The sequence below is a fragment of the Callorhinus ursinus genome, unplaced genomic scaffold (assembly GCF_003265705.2).
Source record: "Callorhinus ursinus isolate GAN/ISIS: 27379988/994484 unplaced genomic scaffold, GSC_fseal_2.0 scaffold1, whole genome shotgun sequence".
NCBI lineage: Eukaryota > Metazoa > Chordata > Mammalia > Carnivora > Otariidae > Callorhinus > Callorhinus ursinus.
Window position 1 is genome coordinate 73,384,857 of NW_027397063.1, and position 25,431 is coordinate 73,410,287.

A 25,431-nucleotide genomic window follows, 5' to 3' on the forward strand; every position below is an offset into this window, starting at 1 on the left:
AAAAACTGTGATTCTGCAGCCCACGCCGGGCAGACAGGGAACCTCCCCTTTAGTGGGGTCAAGTCCGCCAGCGCTGTTCACACAGGCTTCAGTCAGTCAGAGGGAGTCCCCAGCTGAGGAACTGCCTGTGACATCAATCTCTGTCCTGTGGCTCCAGTCAAAACTGTGGCTGAGGTCGACATTCAGGAAAGGAGCCTAAGCAACCACCCCTATTCTTCTTCCTCCGGACACTTCAGTTCCCTAAAGGCTGCTGCGAAGCCTGGTCCCGAGAAGGCTACGGACCTGGACCCTCTCATGATGCCTCTGCCCTGCAGAACTTCCTGCCTTTGAAGAACCAAAGCTTTCAAAGCCCTTAGTCTTAAGGGGGCTGTAAAAAGTGGTTATTTCTGCAATGTTTCTGCATCTTTGGTCATTTTTGTTTTTAGCTGTTCTAGCAGATGGTCACGGCAGGACTGTGGCACAGGAGTAACTTCTTCCAGATCTCAGCATAGACCAGTTCCAGCTCTCCGGACAGACCGGTGTGCTTTGTCAGACAACAGGAGTGGTCTCCCTCCTTGCCTTGACTTTGAGGAGGCTCTGAGCTCCATTAGGTAGTTTTCCTTTGCCCCAAGCTGTCAGAAATCCTTATTTCCTGGGTCAACGTGCATCTTCCAAAATCTTTTTCGGACTTTTATGTAACTGTAATCCTTTATCTTGCATAGCTGCAAATGCTTTTTGGAAAGAAGTGGCAGAGTTAATGTAAACACACCAATCACCTATACCTCTGCCCCATCCCAGTTCCTCCTGACCTCACGGAAGAAGAACCTACCAAAGTAGTGCTTCGAACTCAGAAAAACCCATCACAAATACTAAAAGATTTATTGTAGATTTTTGTTACACAATTATGTTACACATTATGATACAAATACATTTGAAACATTAACACATATGGGAAGTGTTAAATGATTTAATATTTCTTTTGCAAAAAGATAATTTAGGCTTTCATACCTGTAATAAATCAATCTGTTCTCATTTGGATCAAATCCTCCATCCTGCAGGTCTGTCACAGTCCACTGCTGAATAAATCTATGCACTTGCCCACTAACCTCGCTTGCAGTAGTTAATGTAAAGAGTATCTGAGCCTTTATGTACTAAACTATTTTTTTTACTAAGCCCAGGCATGCCCAATGCCTTACTGAAGATTTCCTTGTGCATCTGCAATCCTCAGATGCTGAACAAAGGGCAGATCTCTTAGTCACCTCCCTGCCTTCTGCTCCTGACCCAAATGTCTACAGAACTCACGAAAACTTCAATTATGTTGACTGGGTAAGTTTGATTCACAGGCTTCAAATTGCCTTCAAGCAGATTCCTGACAGAGTAATTTCTCTCCTCTCCTTCAACACGGCTACGTTAGGAAGATTGGGACAGAGTATCTGTAATGGGACTGGGCATTCCGTAGGGCCCTGCAGACCTTCCTCCTCCCACCAAGAGGGCTCCGCATCTGGGCACAATCTATTCTCACTGCTTCTGAGCACGGACCATTCCTGTCTCGTGGCTTCAGCAGTCATTTCTCTATCTTTAAGGCACTCACAGTGTTTCCTTGAAACGCTTTTCTTTGGAAAAGCCGAGTGGTAAAGAACAGGACACTAAGTCCCCTGACAGGACTTACCATCCCAGCAGACCTGGCCCAGGGGCTGCTCCCCATTGGTCACTCAACATGGGGTAACCCGCATACCCCGCGAACGCTGTGCAACCAGCTCTCTGCCCGGCACACAGGCAAAGCTGGTCCGAGTCGGCCAGGTGCCTGGCATTACTGACATACAAAGAGCTGCTTGGTTACAGTCAAACCTTTCCCGGACCCTAGCTGGGATCTGCCTATCCCTTGACTATGCTCTGACCTTGGCTGTAGTCATGTTCCTGTGCTCTATGAAAAAACACCAAAGTGCGGCATGCGGGCTCCCAGGCTCTCAACTTCTGCGAGGCTTTACCGTCTTCCTGTAGCTGACGGCGTCCCTGACGCCACGGCCACCCGCTGAGTGCGCAAGATTACCAGGGTAACTGCTGGAGCTTCCTGTAACCCCAGAATGGGTGAACCACCAGCATGCCAGACTTATTTTCTGCCTCGTGGAGGGAGACTCAAGCCCAAGGTGCCCCGTGACACCCAGAGAAAGACCTGCTACATGTGGCCTGGCCTGGCTCGAAGACTCTCTCCTGGAACCTTTCCAGAGACAGCAAATGCAAGCTGACAGCACAGCTTCATTCTAGACTCAGAAACTTCTGTCCTAAAGGGATCTGATTTGGGACCGAACACTCTGGTGTTACAGTGAATTAGGTGGAGGCAATGGTTTGGGAGCCATAATATTCTGAGGCACACAGAAAATAACCTCCTTCCCCAAAGAGAAGAGTCGTCACAGTTCGAAGCTTCGGCTACATCTGCAAATCGTGCTTTTCTAAGGGCATCTTCATTCCATTCACTGATCTTCATTCAATATCCCCATGTGTTTATTTGTGAGAAAGTCCAGAAAAGGAATGTTGCAAATGGCCTGGTGAATGTTACTCACTGTAATTTCTTTGGGAATCCTGTCCAAAAACAAAGCATTATTAGGTGCAATTTTCTCAAGCATTTAATAATATTTCATCCACTTATCAAAAGCCCCCGCCACCCCCCAGGCCTCCTGGAAGGGGACAGAGCTGAGGCACACTTTAGGGCCGCCTGCGTGGGGGTGGCCAGGTGCGTGCTCTTGCTTGCTTTCCTTTCCCATTAATGTCTTTAATTTTGGTAAAGACTGGCCTGCCCGGGGCGCCTGGGTGGCTCAGTCATTAAGCGTCTGCCTTCGGCTCAGGTCATGGTCCCAGGGTCCTGGGATCGAGCCCCACGTCGGGCTCCCTGCTCGGCGGGAAGCCTGCTTCTCCCTCTCCCACTCCCCCTGCTTGTGTTTCCTCTCTCACTATCTCTCTGTCAAATAAATAAAAATCTTAAAAAAAAAAAAAAAATGACTGGCCTGTCCTCTTCACAGCCTGCCCTAACAGCTCAAATCTGACTTCCAGTCACAGGCATGAGATGGATTTCAAGAACTTGGTTGGACAATGGAGGAAAAAACCTCTGAGGATTGAGAAAAGAGAAGGAAGTAAAGTGGACAGCAAAACAGAACGAAGTTCTCATCCTTCAGTCTTAGCAGACTGAGAGCTGAGTCGAGGGGGTACAGAACTGCGGGACCATGTTTCCATCTGTCAGGGGGAGGGGATATAGAGCTGTGCCAGGCCAGGGTGATAAATGTTCTTATCAAGAGCACCCCAGCTACTGTATCTCCACAGCCAGGACGACGGAGGTGAGCAGGGGCCATGGAAGGCACTCAGCCCACTCTTGGGTTTCACACAGGACAAAGAGCATGCCTGGAACTCCTGTTTCTCCTTCCTTCTTTCTTAAAGGTGTCTTCCCCACCGCCTGAGGTATCCTAATACTGTGAAGTCTGACCTAACAGTCCTCCAGTGTAGGCCTCTTTATGTCCTCAGGCACTTCTGATACAGTTTTACAAATTTAGGACAGGCTTTAAGGATACTGGGATAAAATACTTGTTTCCTTTGAAAGGATGTGGAACAAAGAAAGGCCTGTCTGCCATGCTCTGGGGCCTAGGAAAAAGGCAAAACTCAGAGTCCCGACAGCAAAGCAGTGGTGAGTGGGGGAGCTTTAGAGCCAATGAGGTCTATCACCCAAGTGCAGGGAAAGCCAGGTAACATGAACGTTCAGAGCCTGGTTTCCCGACTTCTAAAAAGGGGGCTAGAGTTCTCCAATGAAAAACAAATTGGGTAACGTATGCAATGTCTGACCCCAACATCTGAGACGTCATGGACAATATTATCATCTTTAATTGCGAAGAGCTGGTATTTGTTCAACCGGGTAGCGGAACAGAGTCCTAATGAACGGTGTGTCTGAAGGAATGATTAGGAAGATAGAGACCTCTGGGCAAAGCTGAGCTTTCACAACCACGAGAGTCTTGAAATGACCAAGCAGACCCCTGAGTATGTCTGGCTCTGAGAATGTCCCAAGCACTGACACCTCCATCTCCAACTGGATGAGGTATAAAACCTCTTCATGGACAACTAACCTGTCAGGAAACATCTGTAAGCCTGGTACCACTGACTAAAGAGATCTCAGTACCTGCTGTGAGATGCTGTCTGGTATCCAACTGCCAAAGCCTGTCTCAGGATGTCGTTCACCAGCTGCTCCGTGGCCTACGACAGAAGATAGGGTTACTCCCGAAAATGGCCACATGCCTGCTGGTGGGAAGGGACGGACACATCTAACCCCATCCCATATACAAAACTTTGGAAACAGTTGTACCTAAGGAGCAAAAGTCCTTAAGAAAACACTAAAGGTCCAAATAATAGACCACAAATATTACATCACAAATATAAAGGCCATGATTCTGAGAAATTAAGAATGCGGGGAATGTTCATTAATCAGACATTCCAGTTGGGCATCTCCCTTCGGCTCAGGTCATGAGCCCAGGGCCCTGGGCTTGAGCCTTGCCTCGGACTCCCTGCTCAGCACCGTCTGCTTGTCCCTCTGCCCCTCACCATCCCCCCGCTTGTGCTCTCTCTTAAATAAAATCTTAAAAAAAAAAATAAAATCTGGGTTATTTCCATTAAAAAAAAAAAAGAAAGGAAAACTGGTGAGGGTTATTTGCGAGTTGTCCCTGCTGGAAGAGGGGTCCGACAGAGCTAGGTCAGGCCGGGTAAAGAAGCTAGTTTGCGATCCTCTTGCCCAGGGTTGGGACAATTGTGGCAGTTTCTCTGTTGTTGTGACATGTGGAGAAAACCCAAGGCTTTGCTTTTGTCGCCTCCTAAAGCAACGAGAGCACTCTCATCTCAGACTGCTTCAGAAGGCACCAAAAAGTATCGTTCGAGTGACATCAGCACAGAAACTCTCGTGGATGCTTTCACACTCAGAAGACCCATGATTTAGTTCATTTAAAAATCAGAAGAGAAAAAAGAGAAAACACTAAGCCTGATTAAAATGAAAACTCTTAAAACTTATCATTTCTGTTCCATTTGTACCCTTGTCCCTTACTCAGAACAGCCCAGGACCCAGACTATCCTGCCTGCCAGCGCCCTGGTGCTCCCAGGCCCGTGGCTGCCAACAGGCGCCCACCTTTAAAATCATGTCCTCCACCACCGATGCGTACACATTCCTGTGAAGTGCCACGGGCTGCAGGGTGATCCCAATCTGGAAAAGCAGAAGAAAGCCATTCGTTCCTATCTCTAGACTAAAACCCAGCTCTCCAAACAAGCACACTTGTCGAATACCCAGTTGAAAGAGTAACTCTACAAGCTCTCTGGACAAAACTCGGGGGAAGGGACATGAGACCTAACAACTGGAAGAATACACGATCCTGTTTCTCTTTGTTTCTGAGTGCTTGTTAAACATGCTAGCAGAGTCCCACTTTTACCCCCAAATCTCCTTCAGGAAGAACATGGCCAGGATTTGCCAGGAATTCTGATTGTGGGACCGACCCACTGGAAAGCCTGGAATCAGACTTCAGGCCCTGTTTGACGAAGATACACTTGGAACCTGTGCTCGCCCCGTTTTGCATTTCCTCCTCTAAATGAAACAAACCCCACCTTCCGCTCTGGGTCCCAGGCAGCCATACTGGGGACAGGCAGGCAGACGCCACCGCGCTGCTGAGCCCTGCCAAAGGTGGAGAAGGCATTCCCTCTTGCGCCACAGGGGAGCATGCGGGCCGCACTCACACCATGGGCAGGGCCCCTGGGAGCTACAAAAATGTTAGGGAAGGCTCGGCCTCTCCAGTACCACTTGGCAGTATTAGGACACGTGCCTCAGGAGGGAACGGTGTTTCCACGGAGGCAAATGAGAACAAAGAGGAAAGTAAAAAACGGTCTATCCCAAGATGACTCTGCTTCCGTTCCATGGCCAGCAAGCAACCTTTTCACATGGAATTTGTTTTCTTGACCTGCCGTGGGAAAGGGGATGTCCAGGGAGCATACCCTAAGTTCATCAGGCAGAAGAAACTCACACTTTTACTTCACCAGGAAAGTCTGGTGTCCGTGTATAAGGCTGAAGGTCTGAGCATCTCACACCAGAGGCCACAACCCCTACCTTCTGGGTGATGTCACCAATAAATTCCGACCCCAGTGTTGGTGGCAGGTAGAACTTCATTTCTTCCTGTTTCTCTTCCTGTTCTTTTTTGATGTTGATCTTTAACGGCTCCGGGAGGCTGAGGATGTCCACCTCCTCTTCATTCTCTGGCTCTCTCTTCTGAAACTGCTGCAGGTCCTCCAGTTTCCGGCAGAGGTTGTCGGCAGAGGAGAACGATGACGGGCACTCTAAATGACAGGGGATCTGTCTCAGGACAACTGTGCTGGCCACAGGAATGGACTCCCCATCTCCATAAGACCAAGAGTCCGAGACCCAGAGAAGAAGGGGTAAGTCTCAAGGAAGTTAACCTTCTTTCCAGTTCTAGAATTCTATGGACTATAACTGTGAGAACTAGTAATTCTAAGACAGACAAGCACAGAGACAGGTGACTTGTGTCAATATATACGTGATGCGACTGCAATCTAAGACAAAACAATATTTAATTCTGACTTATGCCACCAAAAACTAGGCCATGCCCTGAAGCTCCAAATACTAATGACTAAACTGATTTTCATATTTTAAGTCTGGAAAATTTTTAAGTGCACAGTGAAGAAAATAAAAATCGCCCATATGAGCCCCTCTCACTGCTCAGAGGGAGTACTGTTAACATTTTAGTGTAAACCGTGCATCTGGTCTCTAATAAGTAGATGTGCACAAAGTCTAACAAAGAGTACTAGAACTTTAAAGCCAGAAAGGATCTCGGAATCTTCCACTGCGTCCTTGTCACCTTATGGAGGAGGAAGTGAAGTCCACAACAGATACAAGACAGGCTTAAGGGTACCCAGGCGGGCTGGTGGAGGGGCATCCAGCTCCTGGCTTCTTCTGTTTCACTGACTGGCACTTAGAAATTACTCAGTCACCGTAACAGAAAGCCTAGTATGTGTAACATGTTGTGCTTCACACATGCTACCGATGAAGCATGGAGATAACCAACATGGTTTCTGTCCTCCGAAGAGCTTAGATATTTATCTCTGACAAACCATTTATAGTCTGATATTAAGTGCTGCTGGATTTTAGAGAAAGGAGAGGTCATCCTGCATTCGGGCTCTCAGGAGAGCTGCATGGAGAAAATGGAACTCGGGCTAAGTCTTAAGGACGACCCCCCCGCAACACACACACACCCTCCCTTGTGTTCCAGGCCACCTCAGACAGGGAGTGGAGCTCCTGCTTTTCTACAAAAGTAGGGTTGGGAGGAGAAAACAACCCTTCTTGTTAAGGTGAAAATCAAAAATATTCTCCCCATGTATCCTTTATGCCCTGCTCCCTCCCCTCTACAGCACAACTGTTTGTTTCTTTACCATAAAACAATTCATCTAGGGGCGCCTGGATGGCTCATTCGGTTAATCATCTGCCTTCGGCTCAGGTCATGATCCCAGGGTCCTGGGATTGAGCCCCGCATCGGGCTCCCTGCTCAGCGGGGAGCCTGCTTCTCCCTTTGCCTGCCACTCCCCCTGCTCGTGTACGTACTCTCTCTCCAACAAATAAATAAAAATCTTAAAAAAAAAAATTTATAAAAAAAAATAAAAAAACAATTCATCTAATCTGCAACACTATCAGTGGTTTCCATCTGTGTCTCCAACACCGGGTAGTCTATTTCCTAGCTAGGTCTGGAGATAAAGTGACAGGTAAGACAGTGCCTCCATCAAGAAACTGGGTAGACTTGTCTATGAGGGCTCATGAGGGCACAAAGGAAGGAGAAGTCAGTTCTATCTGAAGGAAAGGAGGGGGATTAGGAAAGTCTTCAAAGAAAAGGGGCGCCTGGGTGGCTCAGTCATTAAGCGCCTGCCTTCGGCTCAGGTCATGATCCCAGGCCCTGGGATCGAGCCCCACATCGGGCTCCCTGCTCAACGGGAAGCCTGTTTCTCCCGCTCCAGCTCCCCCTGCTTGTGTTCCCTCTCTGTCAAATAAATAAAATCTTAAAAAAAAAAAAAAAAGAAGAAGAAATGATGCTAAGGAAGGGGGCCCTCGAACAAACAGCGTGTGCCTGTTGTAATGCCACAGGCTGGAACATTCCTGCTGGGGCCCAATGCTGGGGACACTAGGGCACAAACAGTTCTGGGGCGGGGGGAGACAGAACACATGGCTACCGGTGAGCCAAGGCTCCTGTTCCTCAAGTCCTCCAGGGCTGAAGCAGCCCAAGAACCACAGAGGCTGAAGAGATGAGTGTGTGTTTCATGAAACCACCTCTCGGGCTACTGACAGGGCCCAGGGAGCCCCACTGAAGCCGCACCTGGCTCGCTGTCGATCTGGGTCAGCACGTCCTCAATAGAGTCACCGTCACTCCTCAAGGTCTCGGGATCGGGTGGCGTGTAGCCATGGCAGCGACACCAGTGAGCGATGTGCTTGGTTTTAAGGGGAGTCAGGTGGTGAAATCTGGGATTCTTCTCCAGGATTTCTTGTAAGACTTTTCTCATTGTCATTGCTCTTTGCCACTTAAAAACAAATTTTTTTGAATCATAATCAATTTCAAACTTTACAGTGTGTTCAAATACATCACCCAACAGTAAATGACCATGCTAACTTAACTTGTTAGAATTGTTTTTTTTTTTTTAAATCTGTGTTTTTAAAAAGTTTTAAAAAGAAGCAAAGGAACTGATGTTCATGAAATAACACTGAAACTCCCAGGTCTGGCCTAGAAGGTTTTTCACCTGGTCTCCACCTGTGGTCTCCAGCTTCCCTCTTCCCCCCGAACTTCTCCAAACCCATCACACTAACCTTCTCACAGCTTCCTAAGCACGGCTTCCAACGTGCCACCTTCTCCCACAGCCCCACCATCCGCACAGTAGCTGCCACATTGTAAGTACTCAACAAATACTTGGGTTTCATTGTAATATATTGAAAGAAAATCATAAAAGATGTTTAGAAATGTTTACCAATGCAGAAACAAGAAGGAGACCTTTCAAAGGCTAGCTACAAGTGTCTGAAGAGTGAGATTTTAAATGGAGGGGAAAAGTCTCCCAATAAATAGTCAACAAAATACGCTGTAAATTTTATCACTGTTATCACTGTTACGGAAGCAGCAAGTACGCGCGTGGCTTCCGGTTACGGCCTTCCCAGGCCCCCCGAGGCAGCCCGCACAGGAACTGGTATTACCTCGGCAGCTCTCCTTTTCCCAATGTTCCAGCCGTAATACTGCTCCACGGACTTCGCAGAAAAACAGCTGGCATCTTCACCTAGGGCGCATGGATACAGCACACTCTGAATAAAGTTCTTAGGACTGAAGCCAAATCGTATTCACTAGAGGGAAGTTTCTCTGGGACCTGTGTTCCTTACTGGCCAAGCTCACCTGCAGCCTAACACAGAGGCCTTCTGCCTAAAAGGGAAGGTGTCTTCTTTATCTGTGTGTACTCAAAACAACACGCCCTCTGGGAAACCGGTTGGCTGCTTTGGCAGAAGACTACCTACCTATGAAGCGCGGGGCACACAGCTCTCCAGTAGGAGCAGATCTGAAGGCTAGCCCTGCCGCGCCATTAACTCACTAAGTGGTGTCGGGCAACCCACAGCACCCCTCTGGGCCTCAGCTTTCCTATCTGTAAAATGACTGTTGGGAAAGTTGGTTTCTGACCTGCCTTCCAGCTCTAATATTCTTAGTATCTAAAATTTTTAAACACAGAGATTTTTAAATTTTTTCCTGCTGGGCTAGGAAAATGTCCCTGAATATTTACTTTGAACTACCACAGAATGACCCCCAGACTTCAACCAAGGGGAAAAGAGGTAATCTCTTTGCCGTTAGAAAAAAAATAAGCAGGGTAGTCTGTACTTTTGTTTTCATAGTCCCATGAATGTAGTATGATAATCTGCTTTATCCCTTGCCTGTAAATGTCTGCAGTCATCTTGCTCAAGAGCATACACCTAAGTATCAACAGACTATCTCCCCGCTAAAGGCGGTCGGTTCTGTCAAGACGACTGAGGCTGAGAAGCAAGTGTTTCAGTCTTGCTGACAATGGGCAGTGACAGCGCAGACTTCACTGCTCCAAGTCTTGATAATCGTGCATTTCAGCAAAGTGCAGGGTAATGAGTGATAGAAGATTAATGGCTCTGGAGTCAGACCTAGGTTAGTGTCCTTCCTTGGCCCCCATAGTTAGTGATCTTGAGCAAGTTACTTAACCTTGCTTATCCTCAGTTTTCTCATCTGTAAAATGGGAGATGATACCACCTATCCCATAAGAGACTGTAAAAGTACCAAGCCTGAAAATCTGGCATATTGTAGGCAAATGCTAATCTCTTTCCTTATTAATAAACATTAAAAACTAATGCAGTTTTAATTATATACACAACAAACTTACAATTTACATACAATAATAAATATAAAAAATTCCTTCCTTGGATCAAACACAGTGAAAACAGTAAAAGACCAACTGGTTGGTTGATGACCAAGATATTGTGAATTCTAAAATCCTGCAAATGAGCTATAGTTAGACCTCAAACTGCCTAAGGTAACCACCACATCCGTATTAATTTAGAATACAAAATGATTTAAGTTGACTTAATAGCCCAAGTAGTTCACAGCTTTAAAAATGCATCCATATATTCAGAATAATTGTCTTACTTTTTGCAGTGATTAAGGGGATCTTCTTTACTACTGCTGTTAAGAGTTGCTGGATGGTCTCTAAATGGTCTATCCTGAGAGGGATAAAAGAAAAGAATATGAAGGTAGTAAATAGAGCAATTTCTAGACACATATATATCACACACACACGAATTCATGTATACATTCCCTTCTTTCCAAGGGAATTAAAATTAACCAATTATATTGGCATGTCTTTCCTTCCACAGATAGCCTTCTAAATATAAACTAGATGAGACCCCAGGAATGGCAAATTATGCAAATATCACATTTCATCTATATTTTAAAATTAAATTGTCACATATCTTTTTGCAGTTGATTGCCACTAGAGCAGAATATTTCTATATACAAATGCCTATTCTTAGGATTATTACAGCTCATGCTGTCACCAATCATGTGAAAGTGGCTAAGTTTCCACTGTTCCCAATAATCTGACATACTTCAAAATACATGGTCAGAGGTGGGTTCCCAATTTGGAAATTAGAAAACCTCATGAAGTATTTTTAGAAGAATAAGTGTGTAGAGCCCATGAAAAGGCAGCTGTTTATGATAGGCAGGTGTGTGGATACTCACGTGTAAAATGTATACACACCTGAGAATTACACCACGAGAAATTTCATGCCCAAGGATTCAGCAAAGAAAGTACATGCTGTCAAGCTCTGCTGGAGGGAGATCTGTACCACCCAAGGCTCTGGAGGCGACAAGTCCAGGGCCACCCAGAGGTGATACCGATGTGTTACATGAAGACTCCCCAGCTGTGCATCAAGTGCTAAAACCTGCTCACTGCACGTGGGCAGAAGGTTTCCACCCACCAAGTGGCTTACATCTATACACACACAACTCTACACATACTAAGCTGTCACAGGTACGGGTTTTAAAAAAGTACCATATAAAACACCAAACGCACAACTCCCTTAGAAAGGACTGAAACAATTACTTAATGACATAGTTTCCCAGCTCAGAACTTTCTTCTGTTTTCACTGCTGTCTGACCCTCCTGAGACAGGCAGCCTGGCCCAGGCGCTTCTGGTTCAGTCTTTACTACAAGGGAAGAGCAACAAAAAGAGAGCTGTCAGCCTTCAATGATGGAAGGACACGTGAGGCAGAAACAAAAGCTCTTCCACTGAGACTCAGTGAGGACACTGCCACACCAGCTGCTGTAGGGACACAGCCAGGGGACTGAGATGGCACCCAGAGTCATGGGATCAGCAGACAAGGGAGGAACTGTTACCCTGGGTCTCGGGGAGCAACTCCAAGCTCATGACAAGGTGGGGCAATAAAGTGGCTTTTTACATATTTCTTACAGGGCCAACCACACTGCTATGCAATAGCCCCCTCACTCGTGCGCACACACACGCGCGCACGCGCGCGCGCGCACACACACACACACACGCACACTGCCTCATTAAAATACAATGCTGGCCTGTTCTAAGTTCTAGTATCCTTTTGGATATCATCTCTCCAGCTAAGATTATCAACTTTCAGCATTATCTTAGTGTTCTGAGACATAAGGCAGAAAGCAAAAATCAGATCTGCTGTGCTTGGAAACAGCCAAGCCAAGCACAGTAGGCTTTAATCTTACCAAATCTACTGATGGAAGATAGCAATGTCTCAGGTGCATGTGCCTCCCTGTACTTCTGCAGTCTTCTTGGATCTTTTGATCCATGACCACACACTTTCTGCTTCTGCATTAGCTTCTTTGCCTTCGATCTCTTCCCCTTACAACTCACCTTGCACATCAGCACCAGAAAATTTTCCTAAGTGACCTTTTTTGTGTCATTTCCGTAGTCAACACCCTTAGTACTTTCCTATATAACAAGGGTCTACAAATGAGATCTACTCATACATCTCTCCCCTTTTTTACTGATGCATAACTTGCATAAATGCACAAATGTCAGGTGTATGGTTCAACTGCCTATGTATATGCCCATGTACATCATTCCAGTCTAGATATAGAGTATTTTGGGGCACATGGTGGGCTCAGTCAGAAGAACATGGGACTCTTGATCTTGGGGTCATGCCACAAGGGGTACAGAGATTACTCAAATAAAACACACACACACACACACACATAATGGAGTATTCCTAGTCCTCAACGAGGCTCCCTATGCTTTTGGCAGTTCCTGTCTGCCAAAGGTAACCACCTTTTACCCACTTTGAATTTCACATAACTGGAATCATTCTGTACATAATCCTTTGCATCAGCATTTTTTTAGCTATTAAAAATAACAATGCAATGGACATTCTTGCATATGTCTTTTGGTGGATGGACATATGTGTGCATTTCCTGGAAGTGTATTTCCTGGCACATAGGGCGGATTTATGTTTAGCTTTATTAGACAATGCCAAACTGCTTTATTACATCAATTTACACTTCCACCAGCAGTGCATGCGAGTTCCAGCTGCTTCGCATCCTTGACAAAACTTGGTATGGCCAGTGTTTTAAATTTTGGTGATCTAACAGCATCTCACTATGGCTTTAATGTGCATTTCCTTGATAACTAATGAGCTTGCACAACTTTTCACATCTTTATGAGCTATCTGGATAACCTCTTCTGTGCAGTTTCTGTTCACATTTTTTTGCTCTTAAAACATCTGTGCCCCAAATCATGAAGATATTATCTTCTCTGATAGAAAGTTTTACTGTTTTACCTTTCACACATAATCCAACTCAAATTAATTTTTGTTTATGGTGTAAGGTTCACTGTTTTCCCAAATGGATATACCTAATTAACCCAGCACTACTTATGGAAAAAGACTTCCTTTTCCCTACTGAATGTCATAAATCTAGGGACCATAAACGTGTGAGTCTATTTCGGGGCTTTCTTTTCTATTCCATTATTCTGTCTACCCTTGAATAAGAACACTATCTCAATACTGTAGCACTACAGTATGTATATCTGGTGGTCCAAGTGCCCTACCATTTTGTTCTTCAAAACTGCCTCAGCTATTTTGGGCCTTTGCATTTCCCCATACATTTTAGACTTAGCCTGTCCATTTCTACATACACACAAAACAACACTATAGGCATTTTGGCTGGGACTATATTGATTCTGTATGTCATTTTTTGGGAGAGAGCTGATAACACATCAGGTCTTTCTGTATATTAATATAATTTCTTATTTATAAAAATTACAGTTGAGCCTTGAACAACTCGGAGGGTTAGGGGTGCCAAATCTCTGCAGTTGAAACCCATGCATAACTTCTGATTCCCCAAAAACTTAACTATGAATAGTGTACTACTGATTGGAAGCCTTACTGATAATATAAATGGTTGATTAACACACATTTCATACATTGTATGTATTATATACTGTATTCTTACAATAAAGTTAGAGAAAAGATTAAGAAAATCATAAAGAAGAGGAAATACATTTACAGTACTGTACTGTATTGAAACAAATCTGTGTATAAGTGGACCTGCACAGTTCAAACCTGCGTTGTTTAAGGGTCAACTGTATTTAAAACAATAAGGTATATCCTCCCATTTATTTAGGTCTTTTCCCTTTCTCTCAGAACTATTTAGTAGGTTGTTAGCACTTAATTTCTATATAAAATTAATTTTTTACATGTCTATATTGACTTGTATTGAATGACCCTGCTGATTTAATTTCACTGTTAGCAATATATATCCTCCCAATCCCTAGTGATTCCAAGACTTCAAGAAACAGAAGGAAGTCCTTAGAAAAAGTTCAGAAACTCCAGTTCTATAGGTACAAGTGTACTCACATTAATCTGGCCCTCCAACAACTATGGAATTATAGAATTAGCATTTTCAGGTTGACACAGCTATTCTACTATAGAAATGACAACATATGTTCTCAAAGACTTGTACCTACAGCCCCAGACTGGAAACAACCCTAATGTCCACTAATAGGAGAAATGATAAACAAATTATGGTGTATTCCCTACAATGTGGAATACTATTCAGGTACAATATGTATGAATCTCAAAAACATTATGGTAAATAAATACAACCAGACATAAAAAAATGCATGTGCTTCCACTCATATAAAGTTAAAAAAAATAGACGTAACTGATCTACTGTAAGGGAAATCAGAACAGTGGTTGCCTATGGGGGTTGGGAACTGACAGGAAGGGGCACAAGGTGATGAAAATTTCTGTATCTTGAATGGAAAATGGGTTACATGGGTTTATAACAAAGTTCATCAAATGGTATGCTTAGTACCTTTGCATTTCAATATACAAGATTTTATCACAATTAAAATACAGAGATGCTCTGACCCCAGTCCAAAATGAACTGAATCTGAATCTGCATGAGGAAGGCCTATGAAATGGATCCACTATTGAGGAGAAATGCTGGTCCAGGCTAATACAAGTTCTTTTATCAGCTACCTTCTGATCAGGGGTTGGCAAACTTTTCTTATAAAGGACCAATCAGTGATCTCGACTGGAACTTATCAACTTCGACTTGGCAGAGCACCCACAGATCATATGTAAATAAATGGGAATGGCTGGATGCCAACTAATTTTATTTAAAAAACAGGCAGGGACTGTAATCAGCAAACCCATTTTAGTTGGTCACGCCTTAAGTTACAAATCCACCTTTTCTCAAGACTGGTGTGAAAGATCTGGCATGTCTGAAAAGCAGACTACTTCAAATTTTGACTGCACTGCTTTTTAACTTTCAAGATTTAGGAAGTAGATACTTCATATCTCCAAACTTCAGTTTCCTCATCTGCAAAATGGGCATAATAGCTATCTGGAAGTCCTGTGATAATTGTGATCTATATAAAGCAGCTAGCCTGGTGCCTGGTACACCCAAGGCTCTTAGCACGTGGCAGCTCTCAGTATTCTAGATGTTACAGACATCAAAGTGTGCTGCTTTAACCCACCACACTATCTCAATCTACTCAGTGGGTCAGAAATGACCCCCTTGCCAGCCTGCCAAAACCTGGCCCTACCTGAAGCTCCTTTACCACAACTATACACCCCAGATGAGTCTCCCTAATTGGTTTACTTCCCCAAACAAGCCCTCTGAGTCTTTGTCTCTACCGCTCCCTCAAAATGCTTCACTCAAGTCCAGGTTATAATCCATATTCCACAGAAATTCCTACCCCCTCCATACCCCCACCAACCCTGAGCAGACATCCTAGACTGAAATATTGTAGCATTTACTTTCCAGATCACTTATCCTGCATTTATCAATCACTGCTTGCTGTCTACTACTACTCTCTTCAACCTGATTTGAAGTTTTTTTTTAAAGATTTTATTTATTTATTTGACAGAGACACAGCTAGAGAGGGAACACAAGCAGGGGGAGTGGGAGAGGGAGAAGCAGGCCTCCCCCTGAGCAGGGAGCCCGATGTGGGGCTCGATCCCAGGACCGCAAAATCATGACCTGAGCTGAAGGCAGACGCGTAACAACTGAGCCACACAGGTGCCCCTGATTTTGTAAGTTCTTAAAGTGCAGATGATGCTTTACCCATCTCTGTTTCCCTCAGTGTCAGGTCTATTATATAAACACTTGTTAAGTATTTCTGATGTGACTCAGAGAGGCTGAAATTCAAGGCACCCAGACTACAATAATGTCTTACACAAAACTTCCAGGCAAAAATACCATGAGAAACTACTTACCTTTTGTAACAGCTGCTGGAGCAGAGCTGGGGATAATCGGAGTTGGGGCAGCTACAGGCAGAATGGCAGGTGATTTGTTGGCAGAAAATGACTGAACCACTAACAGGTTTAAAAAAAAAAAGGAGAGGACGTAAGAAATATAGAAATTATTACTCCCAGGTGATGGCCTCATTTTAGACGAATGGCACAAAAACAATTTCAGTACAACATTCAAAAGGTCCTCACTTAATATAGTGATTTGACAAGGTTGGCTGTTTACTGACAGGACCAAGGTACCTGAGCTATGATCTTCAGCTGTGGAAATGGGGGCTTGTCACTAAGAAAATAAAAATCCAATTAGCCTGGCACTCTCATAAACACTTAAAATGCTCCCCCTCTACTCAACTTTAGAAATGGGGAGCTATTTAGAAACAAATGGGTCATCTGGGGTTCATGTTCAGTGCGACAGTCGGTGCTCCAGAGTTCAAAACGCCAAGGAGAGCAGATGGCCAAGGGGCAAGGCAGCACGGGGAGGGGCCACAGGCAGAATGGGGACACGCAGCCCGCACGCCCCAAGGGGACCGACTCACCTTTATTCACAGGCATCAGGATAGTCTGTACACCTCCAGATGTATTTACACCGAGTGGCTTGAGCTGGCTGGGGATCGTCAGGACAGCCTGCTGGGGAGTGGATTGACTGGAGTGAATCTTTAGCAATCCTAAAACAAGTTGGAAGATAAGGCCAAGCTGAAGATCAGATGCTTCCTTAAAGTCCTGCCCTCTTGAGCATTCACATTTTCTCACAGGAGGAAGGTATTAGGACATTTCCCCTTTGATAAACAGAGCGGGAAGCATGAGACAATGGATGCAGCAGATTTCAAAATGAAACAATGATGTGACAGTGAAAGTAATAGAAAAATTTTTGGAAAAACAGAATAGAAAAAAAAGAAAAAAAGAAAAAGTCATCCAGAGTCCAACGGTGGAGACAACAGTATTAACATTTTAAGATAGTTCTTTTCCATGTCTGTTTTCTACGACAATTTCTTTGTTCTGTATCCAGCTGTGATAGGCACAAATTGGATGTACAATTTTATATTCTGATTTGGAGAACTGTCATTTTCCTACTTAAAAACCTTCTCTGGCTCCTGGCTGCCTAGAGAATGTTTCCAAAATTAGTTTCAGAGTATTCAGAATCCACTTATATCTGGTCCCAGTTTATCTGTGGACCGCTCACACCATCCCTATAGATCGAATACTTTGAAAATGTGTGTACTCGACACACCTTCTAATTTCTACCTCTGTGCAGCTCTTATTTTCCAAACATCAGACATTCTCCACTCATTATTTTTTTTTAAAGTAAACCCTACCCACAATGTGGGGCTCAAACTCAAGACCCCAAGATCAAGAGTAGCATGCTCAACTGACTGAGCCAGCCAGATGCGCCCCCCTTACCATTCTAGAAAGGGTCATTCTCTCCCATTTTCCTTTAGGGGTAACTTCCATACTCCCATTTCCCTTACACAACTACTGGAGGCATTCAGAGGGCCGGTAAAAAACGACAAAGGGCTTTTATCATGAAACAGCACATAAAACACAACATAAATACATGCTGTCATATAACGATTACTTAGAAACAGCATTTGAGGGGTGCCTGGGTGGCTGGTTCAGTTAAGCATCGGACTCTTGATTTTGGCTCCAGTCATGATCTCAGGGTGGTGAGGTCGAGCTCTGCGCTCAGCCGGGAGCCTGCTTAAGATCTGCCCCGTGCCCCCCAACCGCTCACATGTGCACTTTCTCTCTAAAAAAAAAAAAAGCCACACAGGATTGGAGACTCAAGATACTTTAAGGCAATGGAAAACAGCAGGTATGAGTAAAAGGAAAGGAATCATCTTACAAACTTTCTGAAACAAAGCCTTAAATAAAAAAGAAAATCTTTCTTTGGAATAGATGTGTGTCAAATCAGTCAGTCAGGTGGTAAGTTCTTACTGAGATGTGCCCTCACAGACAACAATGACCTGGTATTTCATATTTTAAAAATCCTTATTTTTATCAAAATATAACATGCTTATCAGTTGAAAAGTAAAAAAGTGCTAAAAAGGCTTTTATTTATTTCTTTAATTTTTTTTAAAGATTTTATTTATTTATTCATGAAAGAGAGAGAGAGAGAGAGAGAGAGAGAGAGAGGCAGAGGGAGAAACAGGCTCCCAAGGAGCAGGGAGCCCGATCCCAGGACCCTGGGATCATGACCTGAGCCAAAGGCAGACGCTTAACCATCTGAGCCACCCAGGCGCCTTAAAAAGGCTTTTAATTAAATACAGCCATTCTTTCCTCCACCTCCCTGCCCTCATGTAGTTCCTCAGCAGCATCCACTTTCAACCCTTTTGGCTCTTTCTTTTAATACTTATCTCAGTAACTTTAAAAGACTGTGTCTACTGTAGGCCTTGATTCTGATATAACATTTTGATGGTACACACAGACTTGCTATTAGGATAGGTATAGGTATTTTAAAGCCACCAGTACAGTTCTCTACTGATCCAAAGAACACCATAACACTGAGATTCCATTTTGTTCTCTGGAGATAATAGTTCCTCTTTTTTCAGTTTAGTTCTCCTTCAACATCTTACCAAGTCTCCCTACTTCCTTCAGACATGGCTATAACCACCCCCCCTTTATATAATTCTCCCTGTGGTCAGCTCTCCTAGATAACTTCTAGTTCCACTCCGTCTGAGATAACTTTCCCCAGCTCTCTGATCTGCTCCACTCTATCTTTGGCTGCCATCCTGGGACACCCTTCACCATGACCCTGGGAATTCCCTTTGCCTTCCTTCTATGTTGGATCCCATTTCTTCCTCTTTCTTGCTCTACACCTCTTCACTCTTGTAAAAAATATATATATTTTAGGGCGCCTGGGTGGCTCAGATGGTTAAGCATCTGCCTTCAGCTCAGGTCATGATCCCAGGGTGCTGGGATCGAGTCCCGCACCAGGCTCCCTGCTCCTTGGGAGCCTGCTTCTCCCTCTGCTTCTCTCTCTCTTTCTCCCTCTGTCTCTCATGAATAAATAAAATCTTAAAAAAAATATATATATATTTTAGTAATGTCTCAAGACAGGGAGCATAGGAAATAGAACTTTGCCTGTCAGAATATATTTCTACCCTCACTCTCAGGGATGATCTGGCTGACGACAGAATTCTTGACTGGAAGTCATTTTCCCCTAGAATTTTGAAGAGTAGGATCATAGCTTCCAGTACTGCTGAGAAGCCCAATAATAATGTAATTTCTGAACTTTCCTGTTTCTTCTTCTGACGGCCTGTAAGATCTTCTCCTTGTCCCTGGTATTCTGATTTCATGAACAAACTGTGCCTCCGTGTGAGCCGTCTTTCATTTGCTGTACCACACACTGTGTCTTTTGAGCTTGGAAGTCTGTCCCTTCAACTCTGAGATAAATTGTTTCCTCTCTTGGATCACTTCCTTCCCACTATCTTCTGTTTTCTTTCTGGTACTTCTTTTAGTCTGATGTTGCCAGGACACCCTGATACACTACTGAATTTTCTTTCTTAATGTCTAACTTCTTGGTCTGCTCTCTGCTTCCACCTATGCCCCATGCTACAGCCAGTGATCCTGTTGAAAGGTAAGGCAATCATGTTACGCCTTAGTTTTAAATCCTCCAATGGCTTCCCTTGGAGTAAAAGTCAAAGTTCTTAACATGACCTACAAAGGGCCTATGTGATCTGGCCCCCATCACTCTGACTTTATGTCCCAATACTCCTTCCCCTGCTCACCCTGCTCCAGTCACAACAGTGACCTTGTTCAAAATACTCCAAAACGCACACAATTTAATTAAAAAATTAATTACCGCAGTAAAAATAGAGTCAACATATACATGAAAAATTAACGGGCAGCAGCAAATAGTTTGGTTTGTCTATGAAAACATTATATGCAGAATGTTTCATCAGCAGCATCTCAGGAAACAAGAACTTAAAGCCAGGAGACTTCATTTACTTCATGTTAAAAACTTAATTAGAAAAGGGGAAGTCAGGGGTATCTGGGTGACTCAGTTGGTTAAGCATCTGACTCTTGACTTCGGCTCAGGTCGTATCTACGGTGGTGGGATGAAGCCCACACTGGGGCTCTGCGCTCAATGGGGAATCTGCTGGAGATTGTTTCTCTCCCTCTCCCACTGCCCCTCCCCCAGCCCCCGCTTGAGCTCTCTCTAAAAAAAGAAAAGGAGACGGCATTTATTTCTCATAAAGTAATCCTCTGTTTCTACAATTTCTACTCCAGTCCCAACACAGTGCCTGAGAACATTCCGTTAGCAGAGAACAGCACTCCCTATACTAGAACTTGGTCAATGGTAACTGGTAGGTAGAGGTCCTGGGAAAAACTACCAGCCTTAATCTTTTGGTCTTGAACTACCCAAAAAATAAGACATGGGGGCTTGGAGACACGTATGAAATGTAGTAATAGCAATAAGAATAACAATATCCACAATCTTTTATCCAAAGGTACTAAGGTACGTGTGTGTATGCATGTATTAACGTATGTTTATGTGTGTATACATGTATCTCTGTAATACTCAGCTTCTTCTGTGTATCAGTGCCAGCCGGTAAGCTGGTAACAATCTGCAACAAGGTAATACAGAAGCAAGAGTGTTCAGAAACTTTTCTAACAGTGTGACACTGCTGTGACATTGTTATTGTATTTTACAGGAGTATCTGTCTGTGGTGGATTGCAGAAAAACAGAGCTGATCTTTCAAGTTTGAGAAGCAATGTTGTATATTATATATACTGGCATACTGCCCACTGGCATCTGGGCAGCACAATGTAATCAAGCACATTAGTATTTTTGTGGCAAAACACAAATATTCATATTTAGTCATATAAACAGCTTGTCCAATGGAAGTCAGATTTCACATTAAAGTTAGTTACGCAAACCAAGAAACAAAAAAAAAAATCTTTGATTTTCACAGCTTTTTTGGATTTTAGAATTAAAAGAAATGTGGACAAGGATACTAAACATGCTAATAACGGCAATTATTTATATAACAGCTACTACATGTCGGACAGCAGTCTAAGCATTTACATATTGATTCATTTAATCCTCTCAACTGTATGAGGTCCATATTATCATCAAGCTTATTTTACAGCCAAGGAAACTGAAGCAAGTTATTTTAACTAAGGCAATCTGGCTCCAGGATTTGTGCTGTATGTTAACCAAAGAAGTGAAAGGCACACTCTTCTGGGGCCATTTGGTGTGGGCACAAAGATGTCACCCATATTACCAGACCACATGCATGCCACTCTAACACTACCCAATCTAGTACCTAATGTTAAAAATCACGACTTGGGGTCATCAAGGCCAATTTATATTTTATATACTTTGTTTATGAAAATATGTTTTATAATGTGTTCCATTCAAAACTGATGATTAAAAAAAAAAGAAAATGGTAATATAAGGAGAGTAAACTCAGTTCTCCACAAAGTTACGTGATGAAAGCAGCTAAAATACTCCACAGAGTTCCAGGTGGTTAAAATTATATCATTTAAAAATTCTTATTCCATTTATAAACCATTTCAGACTAAGGATTTATGTGTCGATTTTAAGAATAAATTATCAAAAAAGCAGCTATATGGAAAATATTGCTGAGTTAATTATTTTTAACAACTTACTATACAAAATATTGTTTAAGACCTTCCAAAAATATTCTAGCCCAAAGACAGGAAAGAGAAAGAATGTCCTTTTGATACAACCGACCTGACACAGTGGCTTTCCCGGAGATGGGGTTTGGCGTGGGCACTAGGGACGTGGCGCTGATGACGGAGGGAGCAGTGGCCTTGCAGGCTGCTACAGGGGACTGGCTCACACACACTGCTTGCTGCCCAGAAGTTTTCACGACAGAACCGATAGCAGACGATGAACTGGGAGTTGTTCCTTCCGACTGCTCATGATAGGGCCAAAAACAGAAATTAAGAAGAAAGCAGTGTAACTTAACTTAGAACAGTGACTGCCATGTAGTATATTCAATAAATATTCTCTATTAGCTATTATTTTTACCTATTAAATGCCATGCCATTTAAAAAGACTGCCTCTCTCATTGTTTCCTACACTTTCAGAGTTCACAGACCAGAAAAATTTTTCAAGTTTAAAACAAGGAGGTATCAGAGGGTTACCACATTAAAAACAACAACAAAACCCAAAAGCCCTCACCACCTATTTATAAAAGGATATTTCAACACCAAAAAAAGGACATAATCTCAGAATATAAAAGTGAAATAAAATGAGTTTTATTAAGAACTCACTATAATGTTTTAACACCTGTCTCATTCAGCCAACCAACATCTACTACATGGCAGGCACAGTGTTAAAGGCTAGGGCCCAGAGGTAACAGCCCGCAAGGAGGGCAGGGCTACCAAACTGTGATGAGTGCTACAGCAGGCACAGGTACAAGGCACTATTAAGACTGAAAGGAAAATTACTATTTCTGTCTAAGGATGGGGAGGGGAGAGTACTGGGGAAAGCTTCATGTACAAATATGGCACTTTAGGGGAATCTTCAAGATTTAAGACAGGGAAAGGGAGTGACAAAAGAATGTTTCTTGGCAGAAGTTGGCAGAAGACAGTAGGCAGAAAGAGAGGCATGAAAGAACATGATATGTTCAAGGAACTACAAAGTAGAGCGGTATGAATAGGCATATGAAAGGTAGTAGGAGGAGATAAAGCCTGAAAAGCAAGCAAAATCAGCTTCAAAAAGACCTTACGGTGCCAAGACAATTCAAGGGGGAAAGAGGCTTCAAATGTTCCTGGACCAACTGGCTATCTACATACAAAAGAGTGAAGTTTGGCCCCTACCTCACACCACATAATAATTAACTCAAAATGGAGCAAAGATCTACATGTAAGAGCTAAAACTATAAAACTCTTAGAAGAAAATACTGGCTTAAATTTTGTAATTTTGGATTAGGCAATGGTTTCTTAGCTATATCAAAAGCATAAGCAATAAGAGAAAAATAAGCTGGACTTCGTCAAAACTAAAAAAATTTATGGTTTTCAGAGTACTTTCAAGAAAGTGAATAGATAGCCCACAGAGTGGGAGAAAATTTTTGCAAATCTCATAAGAGATTCATATCTAGAATATCTAAAGAACACTTAAAACTCAGTAATAAAAAAGAATAATCCAACTAAATAATGGGCAGAGGATCTGAAGAGACATTTTTCCCAAAAAGATACAGAAATGGACAATAAGTACATAAAAAGATGCTCAATATCATTAGCTAACAGGGAAATGCAAATCAAAACCACAATGAGATACCATTTCACACCCGCTAGAATGGGTTAACAACAACCAAAAGGACAAGAACAAGCATTAGCGAGGATATGGAAAAACTGGAGCCCTCATACACTGCTGGTAGGAGTCTAAAATGGTGCAGATGTCTGGGAAAACTGTTTGGCAGTTCCTCAAAATGTTAAAGAGTTTACGATATGATCCAGGAATCCCTTTCCTACGTATATAGCCAAAAAAACCAAAAACATATGATTATACAAAAACTTAAACGTAAACATTCACAGCAGCATTACTCATTATAGTAAAAATGTAGAAACCATCCAAATGTCCGTCAACTAATAAATACAACAACAAAACTTGGTATGGCCATAAAATTGGATATTGACCATTCAGCTATAAAGAAGTACTGATACATGGCAGTACAACATGGATGAACCCTGAAAATGTAAGAAGCCAGACCCAAGAAAGATTAGTGGTTGTCTAGTACTGGGGGGGGGGGGCAAGGGGGAGGAGGGAACAGGGAGTGACTGCTACTGGGTATGGAGTTTGCTTTAGGAGTGATTAAACATTCTAAAACAGATAGTGGTGATGAGTGCACAACCTTGAGAATATAATAAAAACCAGAGAACTGTACACTTGAAAATGGAGAATTTCATGGCATGTGAACTGTATTTCAAATGACCCAGTGGTATACCTGCTAAATATCTTATATTTTTACTACTTTGTTTCATTATGGTTTTCTACTGTCATGCTAATCCTCACCGGCTGGGCAGGACCGTTTGCTGAGAGCGCCACAGCTGGGGAAGTGGCAGTTGTGATAACCCCTCCTGCTACTCTCAGCATTGTGGTTCCAGGCTTTGAGAGTTGTGAGGTGGCTGGCACAGACTTCAGTGTGCTATCAGATATTTTCATTAGCGATGCTTGTCCCCCAGGGGCTGCCTGCAGAAACAAAATGGGTTGAAGTAATAATGTTGCCCTGGTTCACAGGCACAATTTATTCCTTACCTACACAGGGCCCAAGAATTAGAGCAGAGCCAAGAAAGTCTTGCTAATCAAAAACATATGAGATGTTTGTGCACCTTTCCAATAAGCTCTCAAGTTTGACTTTTTATGTACAGATGTTCCTTTACCCCTAATGTAGAACAAGTAAATGAATGCATCTGCAAGCCACTATTTGGCAGCAGTGACTTCAAAGATACCAGGTCATGTGTTATCAAAATAAGTGAGTCCAAAACACTCTTAAATGTACACGTAATCTTTAAACATGAAAATCTAAACAAGATGGGCCAGATTTAAATGGGTACATTAAGTGCTCTAGGCTAGTACAGGCTGAGCATTTCACTACCATTCAACAAATTATAGTTTTAGTGGGTAAATCAAGGCTCAGCAAATTTTTCCTGAAAATGGTATAAGCATGTACAGCATTGCAGGCCATATGGTCTTTGTTTCAACTCCTCAGCTCTATGTTATAGATGAAATGGGGGTGGCTGTGTGCCAATAAATTATTATTCATAAAAACAGGGAGCCTTGGGCATAGTGTGCAGACCCCTGGCCCAAATGACTGCTCAGTGCCCAAATTAATACACTCCACAAGCAGATACCAATACACTCCACAAGCAGATACCATTCTTCAGTCCCCGAGGAGTTACTTTGTGTCAGGAATAGCAGAAAGCATTTTTACATACCTTATGTCATTCAATCTTTTCATAAACCTTATAGGGTAGATTTTAGTTTCATTTTACAGAGGAAGAGATTAAGCTCAGTAATTTTACGAGGGTCACACAGTAACTGGAGGGGTCATGATTACAATCCAGAAGTAGCAGGGGTGCCTGGGTGGCTCAGTCGGTTAAGCGGCTGCCTTCAGGTCAGGTCA

General features: G+C 43.2%; 1 protein-coding gene across 5 annotated transcripts in view; it reads right to left on the reverse strand.

Annotated features, from left to right (window-relative positions):
- Window positions 1–839: 839 nt before the first annotated feature.
- Window positions 840–25,431, reverse strand: part of YEATS2 (YEATS domain containing 2) — a 107,412-nt gene continuing 82,820 nt past the window's right edge. For all 5 annotated transcript variants that reach the window (XM_073896450.1, XM_073896466.1, XM_073896459.1 and 2 more), the window contains 12 exons: window positions 24,321–24,497; window positions 22,032–22,215; window positions 16,870–16,998; window positions 16,301–16,399; window positions 11,641–11,743; window positions 10,686–10,759; window positions 9,230–9,309; window positions 8,367–8,568; window positions 6,098–6,324; window positions 5,132–5,206; window positions 4,139–4,212; window positions 840–2,559 (listed from right to left, as the gene is read on the reverse strand). In XM_073896450.1, the coding sequence (XP_073752551.1) occupies window positions 2,451–2,559; window positions 4,139–4,212; window positions 5,132–5,206; window positions 6,098–6,324; window positions 8,367–8,568; window positions 9,230–9,309; window positions 10,686–10,759; window positions 11,641–11,743; window positions 16,301–16,399; window positions 16,870–16,998; window positions 22,032–22,215; window positions 24,321–24,497 (1,533 nt within the window). In that variant the 3' untranslated portion in view covers window positions 840–2,450. The remainder of the gene's footprint in view (window positions 2,560–4,138; window positions 4,213–5,131; window positions 5,207–6,097; window positions 6,325–8,366; window positions 8,569–9,229; window positions 9,310–10,685; window positions 10,760–11,640; window positions 11,744–16,300; window positions 16,400–16,869; window positions 16,999–22,031; window positions 22,216–24,320; window positions 24,498–25,431) is intronic.